General features: G+C 42.4%; 1 protein-coding gene across 1 annotated transcript; it reads left to right on the forward strand.

Annotated features, from left to right (window-relative positions):
• LOC140872005 (uncharacterized) lies at positions 1 to 669 on the forward strand. Its single transcript, XM_073274743.1, has one exon. The coding sequence runs from the start codon at positions 1 to 3 to the stop codon at positions 667 to 669; it is 669 nt and encodes a 222-aa protein (XP_073130844.1).
• Positions 670 to 7,805: the final 7,136 nt, after the last annotated feature.

The following is a 7,805-nucleotide window of genomic DNA, read 5'->3' on the forward strand; positions in this document are numbered from 1 at the left end:
ATGGGTCCGAAACCATTAGTTGGAGATGAGTCACCGGAGGATGCGGAGACCTGGCTTCGGCGTATGGAAGTCTGCTTCCAAGAGTTCCGTTGCATAGAGAAGCAGAAAATGGAGACTCTTGACTTCCTCGTGAAGGGACTAGCTCAAATATGGTGGCGTTCTGCATCCACACCATTGATAGCAGCTCGGGGATTTTCTACCTGGGAAGAATTCCGCACGGCTTTTCATAAGCTATATTTTCCTCCTGCTCTCCGACAGGCAAAGGCGAGCGAGTTACTGAGTTTGCGTCAGGGATCGATGTCGATTGACGAATACCGGCTGAAGTTCTTTGAGTTGCTGCCCTATTGCCCCCAGATTGCTGACAGCACAGAGGCAAAGTATAATCTGTTTCTCCAGGGTCTTAATCAAGAGATCCATGATTGGGTTGCTGTGGGGAATGACATGACTTACGAGGGACTTGTGAGTCGATGTCATCAAGATGAGGACAGTATTCTCCGTAATAGATCTTTCTTCTCGTCTAGACCCACGAGTTCTTTGGGTCCCCACACTCAGTCATTTAAGAAGTTCGGATCTTCTTCATCTACAGGATCTGGTGAGACTCGTCAGTCGGGCAAGAAAAAGTTGCAGTGTGATCATTGTGGAGAGACCATCTCACTGAGAATTGTATAGCCGCTGCTGGAGCTTGTTTCATCTGTGGAAGTGTTGATCACTTCAAGAGAGATTGTCCCAAGCGTAGTGGACAAAGTGGACAAGCATCTAGGATGCGATCTCAAGTGAGTAGACAGTCTGAGGCATCAGTGCAGCAGAGGACCCAGAGTAGGCATCATGGAGATGGTCAGCAGTCTCGGATGCAGAGTTAGATTTATGCTTTGTAGGGATCTCAGATGCAGTCAAAAAAGAATGATGAAACTCAGAATGATTTTGACGGATGATGTATTTGAGTTTTCCGTTTGATAATTTTGTTTTGTGATAACAGAATATTAATAAGTTGTATTCTGACAATCATGTGGATTTATGATTTGAGAATTTTCTAAATATAATTTCAAGTATTTTCTGATCAATATTCAACTGTGTTGAATTAGTTAATATTTGCATAACCAAGGATTAGAGCTGTGATAGTTTTCAGATGATTAGTTCTAGGCTTTTTCCTATAATGATTCAAAAAGTCAGTGATTTGACATAGTGCCAGATTTGACTTGTTTTCTCAAGAGACTCAGTGTTTGGGTCATTGGTTATTGATGATGGATTTTCATCATACATTCAGTGATAGATTATACCAAGTGCTGATGACTGTGATGGGTTGTTCAAAACAGGATACGAAGCGCGACCTACGCCGAGGTTTTTTGGGAGGTTTATTCCTGATAGGCTATTGGGGGAGGCTATCTCAGTCTTGATATTTTGCACAGTTATAGCAAGGGGTATAATTACCAAAAAGGAATGTTCTTATGAATTTGATATTGGTACTGGATTAGTGCCAAGATATTTGAACGCTATCGTCTGACTTTATCAGAGATACATATTTTAGTTTCTGTTGTCAGAATAGTCTTGGAAAGGATTCTTTGACAAGTGTACATTCTGGATGGATAGTTTTCGCAGGTGGTACTAGGGGAGAACCAGGAGATTCGATCAGTATCGTCTGGACTTATCAGATTTATAGATAGTGATCGGGGTCATGATCAACATGATGATTTGGGCTTTTTATTAAGTGATTGTAAGACTTATTTGAGTGGTTTACATATGAGATTAGAGATATGATTTTGAATTGTCAATTCATGACAATTTTCATCAAGACACAGGATTGATAATAAGGGACGTGGACTGTAATCAGGATTGGAAATGGTGGTGTGTATTCCCATTCTTGCTCTGGAAGTCTTTTGTACTTCAGAAAAGTTATTGGAAAGTTACCCCAGTGTGGAGACCATGATGTTACTAGTGATTATTTGGATTCAATGGGGTCTTGTAAAATGATATGAGAGAATAAAGAACTTGTTGTTCTTATTCAAGTCCATATCGGTACTTAAGATGTATTTGAAGGACGAAATTATCTTAAGTGGGAGAGAATGTAGTAGCCCGATTTTATTTTACTAGATTAAGTGATTTTAAACATGTTAGAAAGTGACATATAATTTTAAAAATGTCAAACCATGTTTAAGGAGTCCTTATTTGGTGAAAATAAGTGGAAAATCATATCCAGAACGTCCGAAAATGGTAGGGTAGATCCCGGGGGTCCAAAAATAGTAAAGGAAAGGGTGTTCACTTCGGAGCCACCATTGTGCAGATTGGAGCTGCCGGTACGAATGGAAGTTCCGATGCAGCAACGGAGATTATGATGTGATGTCTGAAGACGTGGCGATGAGAATTGTGCACGTAGCCACATGCAACACAACGGAGCTTTCGTTGGCACATCGGAGCTTCCGATTGTTCTCTATAAATAGGCCATCCGAGGGCCTCATTTTGCACCCCAAATCATTCTTTCCCTCTCGTTTTAGTTGAAGTCTAGGTGTTTTAGGTGATTTCCAGCCTTCCTAGGCTTGGTCCGGAGGTTGGCGAGGCGCTCCAGGGTTACCGCGGAGCAGTGCCCAAGTTCAGGAGCAATCGTCATCAGTGAGCTGACAACGGACGCAGGTATAGCTCTGGATCCTTATAATAAATAGGGAGTATGGTATAGCGTAGTTAAGGCTTTTAGAATAAGATTATAATGCATGAGTACTTTGCATTGTAGTGCGGACTATAGGTTTGGACATTAGAGCTGGTGTAGCTTGCCTAGTAGTACTAATGTACGTAAGTACAGACTAAGATACCAACTGAATATACATGTTTATGTGTTTTATTATTATCTGTCATGATATGCATGATTTACTGTTCATGATTTGTATGCGGCATTTGCATACCATATTGAGCATGTTATCCTTTTGAGATAGCCAGTTGTTCTAGGGTCGCTCAGCCCTAGGGTTATTGTTATTATACGATTGGGTACCGTGTGACACCCACTGGACCGACGGGGCAGCGTGTGCGATTTACCCAGGACGGTGATAGTCCAAGATCGGGTTCAATATGTGAGGCACCCACTGGATCTTTGGAGAAGCGTGCACATATTGGAGGCGTCTGTGTATTGAGCATGATTTTCCAAATATGATCCCAGTTACCCAGAGCATTCATAGTTCATGTTGCATGCATCGTATAGACCTGTATATTCAATACTTTACGTACTGGGCGTTATCGCTCCCGTCCTTGCTTTTATCTCGGACACCCCATTCGATGGGGCAGGTTTTGCAGGTGGACCAGGAACGAGATCAGTAGTTGATCGGTGACCAGAGCTTGGTAGCAAGGGTCATCAGTAGATTTCTAGATTAAAATTTTATTCGGTATATTCGATTTGGTTGTATCAAGATTTATTTATCTTGGAATTGTTTATCCTTAAGATTTTTCGCTGTTATTTCTCTGCTTATATTTAATTAAGTTATGTAGTAACCCAGATTCTATTTTAAGATAATAATATGTTAAACATGATTAAGGGTTAGTAATTAACCAATTCCGGGGTTTAATCAGACTTCAGAATCAAGAATTGAACTTTCAATATGTTGTCTAGTTCGGACGATCCGAAGAGGACTTCGGACAGCCCGAACTCAGCGACTCGGGGGCTCCGAAGATGGCTTGTTGACTTCGGAGTTAAGGCACGTTCGGACGGTCCGAACTAAGGATCGGATGGCCCGAAGTCCCTTGTGCCAAGTAGGCAGGATTACTCAGCAATGGATTTTGACAAGTGTTGGAAATAGAGCACTTCGGACGGCCCGAAGTGACGATCAGACGGTCCAAACTCGACGTGTCTCGCATGCAGGCAGTGAGTTGGATCGGACAATCCGAACTCAGGTTCGGAGGATCCGAACTCGATCGGAAATTTTCCTATAAATACGGCTCGTTCGATTTCATTTTGAATTACGAATTCCGAGTTTCCTTCTTCGATCAGTTATATAGTTTGAGTTATACACTTGAGGGCCCTATCGGTTATAATAGAGGTTCTGAAATAACCAAGGTGTGGTTATAGTCATCCGGGACTAGCGACTTCAAAGGGCTATCTACGGACGAAGGTATGGTCCGGAAATCTATTAAAGTTTTGGGAGTACTTATTAGCTTAGTTAAGGCTTATAGAACTTGTGTAGTGATACGATAAACTTTTGAATATAGGCTTGGAACCTAGGATCCTACTAGACTTGAACTAGCCTAGAGGTACATACATATTGACTGAGATTGCCAGCGAGTATACATGTTTATATGTTGCATTTATTTGGCATTATTATATGGAATGATATATGATTTACCGTTTTCCATATTCATATGTCATGTGCATATACACGTTGAGCCTATACCTTGTTATACCTGATTATAGAGCCGCTCAGCTCTATACTCGATAGTCTGTCACTGAGAGTACCGCGACGGTGGGAACATGTATATCTGACTACTCTGGTGTACTAGACGAGTGTGGTTGCACCCAGAGGACAATCCGCGCGGTGGCAGCACTCATGTGGTGCCGATACTGAGCATGACTTTTAGGATGACCCTTTACCAGTCATCATGTTGCATGCATTATATACATATGTTTACTCATATCTATGTACTGGGCGTTAGCGCTCACGTCCTAGTTGTTATCTTGGACACCCTATTCCACGGGGCAGGTCATAGGATGGACGGAGCCGGTAGTTCGAGGCAGGACTAGGGAGCCGGAGCTTTTCAGGGAATTTTATACAACAGGATTTGTTTAGCTGTATTCATGTTTTAGACTGTTTACGTTAAGTTCTTCGATATGGTTGTATCACTACAGATTTAAGCCTGAATATGTTTTATTAAGCTGATATGTAAATTATGGATTATGTTTTCGTACGTTTTTACTCTGTTAAGTATTTTGCTGTATTAAGTTTAATGTATGCTATTAGTTGCCAGTTAGTAGGTGATACCATGCAGGGTCACTACATTTTTGGTATCAGAGCATGCATAGATTTTGGGAATTAGTACTTGAGATTTACTCTAGTCTTAAGTAATTATTGCGCATTTGGGATTTTAATGTGCAATTCTTTCAGGATATGGCTGACAAAAGTCACGATAGTGTTGGCCAGGGAGGTGATCATCATCGTCATCATCGCCATCGTGATGATCATTATCGTCCTCATGAGGGTAGACGTTGCTACACTATCAATAAGTTTATGCAAGTAGGGCCGAAACCCTTGGTGGGAGGCAAGAATCCTGAACAGGCAAGAGGTTGGTTGTCTAAACTTGAGAGTGCGTTTTGAGCTTTCGATTGCACTGAGGAGCAGAAATTAGAAGTTCTAGAATTTGTTCTAGAGGATCGAGCACGCTTATGGTGGGATGCCAAGGTTTTTCAAGCACGTACTGAGAGAGGACATGTGACTTGGGGGGATTTCTGTCAGCAGTTTCAGAAACTGTATTTTCCTCCAGCTGTTCGACAGGCACGATCGATGGAGTTGCTGACTCTGAGACAAGGATCAATGACTATTGATCAATATCAGCAACGATTTCTTGATCTGCTACCTTTCAGTCCTCATATCAATAACAGTGATGCATCAAAGTATGATATCTTTCTGCAAGGCTTGAATCAAGATATCTACTCACAAGTTGTCGTCTGTGATGATCCGACATCTTATGAGACTTTGGTGAACCGTTGCCATCAAGTGGAGAACAGGAATAGGCGGGCACTGTTGATGATGCCAGGACATCCTAGTGGATCTCTTGGGCCTAGGGCTCAATCTGTTGTGCAATCTGGACCTATGTCTTCTTCTACTCCTACTACTTCGTCTGGTTCTCATGGTTCACGAGGTAATTTTCGTTTCGGGAAGAAGAAGAAGAAGGAGGAATTTTGCAGCCACTGTGGTGGGAAGCATCATGCAGCTTCGTGTCGGAAGGCTACTGGTGCTTGTTATATTTGTGGTGAGCAGGGACATCTGCGGAGAGATTGTCCTCAGCGTATGGGTTTTGCTAGTGGATCGGGATCACAGGTTGGATCTCAGGCTTCTACTTTTCCACGTCAGCAGCCAGCACCACAGAGTTCTTCTGGTTATCGTCCCCAGACTCAAGGGAAGGTGTTTGCTCTGTCTCAGGAGCAGGCTACTGAGGGAAGCGATCGCATGTTGGTAGGTAACTTTTTGTTATGTGGTATTCCTGCACTTGTCTTAATTGATACTGGAGCATCGCATTCCTTTATTTCTAGTCGCTTCGTTAAGAGACATAGATTGCCTTACATATCATTAGATATGGATTTAGTTGTATCTACTCCGTTGGAGCAGGAGGTAGTAACTAAGCGTCTAGTGATGGGTTGCCTTCTAGAGTTTGAGGGTAATGTGTTATCGGCTAATTTGATGATATTAGCGATGGCAGATTTTGATTGTATTTTGGGAATAGATATGCTGACTTTGTATCACGCTACTGTGGATTGTTATCAGCGTCTGGTACAGTTTCATCCTGTTGAGGGTGATAGCTGGTACTTTTATGGTGAGGGTGCGTGACCTCCGATGCCACTTGTTTCGGCTCTGAAGGCAGGTCATGTCTTAGAGTCAGGTGGGGACCTCATTTATGTAGTTGATATGTCCACGAGTAGTCCGGGTATTGATCAGTTACCGGTTGTCAGCGAGTTTACTGATGTATTCCTTGATGAGATTCCTGGTTTTCCTCCGATTCGAGAGGTTGAATTTGGTATTGATCTAGTACCAGGAACTATGCCTATATCCCAATCACCTTATTGTCTGGCACCGTCATAGATGAGGGAATTGAAACAGAAGTTGCAGGATCTGATTGATAAGGGATATATTCGTCCGAGTGTTTCTCCGTAGGGAGCACCTGTTTTGTTTGTCAAGAAGAAGGATGGATCGATGCGATTATGTATTGATTACAGGCAGTTGAATCATGTCACCATCAAGAATAAGTATCCTTTGCCGTGGATTGATGATCTGTTCGATCAACTACAGGGTACTTCTGTCTAATCTAAGATAGATCTGAGATCTGGATACCATCAGATGCGGGTACGAGACTCAGATATTTCTACGACTGCTTTCAGGACCAGATACAGGCATTATGAATTTCTGGTGATGCCATTCGGTTTGATGAATGCACCGGAAGTCTTTATGAATCTGATGAATCAGGTTTTTTGAGAATATCTGGATAGATTTGTCATCGTCTTCATTGATGATATTCTTGTTTATTCTCATGACAAGAATGAGCATGCACAGCATTTGAGGATTATATTGCAGACGTTACGAGATAAGTAGCTGTATGCGAAGTTGAGCAAGTGTGAATTCTGGCTTGATCGGGTAGTGTTTCTCGGTCATGTGATTTCAAGTGAAGGAATATCTGTTGATCCTAGTAAGGTAGAGGCAGTGCTGAACTGGTCTCGTCCGACGACGGTTGCTGAGATTCGTAGTTTCTTGGGTCTAGCTGGTTATTACCGTCGGTTCATCGAGAATTTTTCACAGTTGGCCAGGCCTTTGACTCAGCTTACTCGAAAAGATGTTACCTTCATATGGTCCTCGGATTGTGAGGAGTCATTTCATGAGCTGTGTAGACGTCTTACTACTGCACCTGTGCTAGCTCTACCTTCTGGATCATGAGGTTATGTTGTATATACTGATGCCTCTGGTCAGGGGTTAGGATGTGTTCTGACACAGCATGTACATGTTATTGCCTATGCTTCTCGACAGTTGAAGACGCATGAGAATAATTATCCAGTACATGATCTCGAGTTAGCCGCCATTGTATTTGCACTCAAGATTTGGAGGCATTATCTTTATGGCGAGAAATTT

The sequence above is a fragment of the Henckelia pumila genome, unplaced genomic scaffold (assembly GCF_033568475.1).
Source record: "Henckelia pumila isolate YLH828 unplaced genomic scaffold, ASM3356847v2 CTG_461:::fragment_3, whole genome shotgun sequence".
NCBI lineage: Eukaryota > Viridiplantae > Streptophyta > Magnoliopsida > Lamiales > Gesneriaceae > Henckelia > Henckelia pumila.

Coding starts and splice junctions, on each gene's coding strand:
- LOC140872005 (XM_073274743.1), top strand. CDS start 1: ATGGGTCCGAAACCATTAGTTGGAGATGAGTCACCGGAGGATGCGGAG.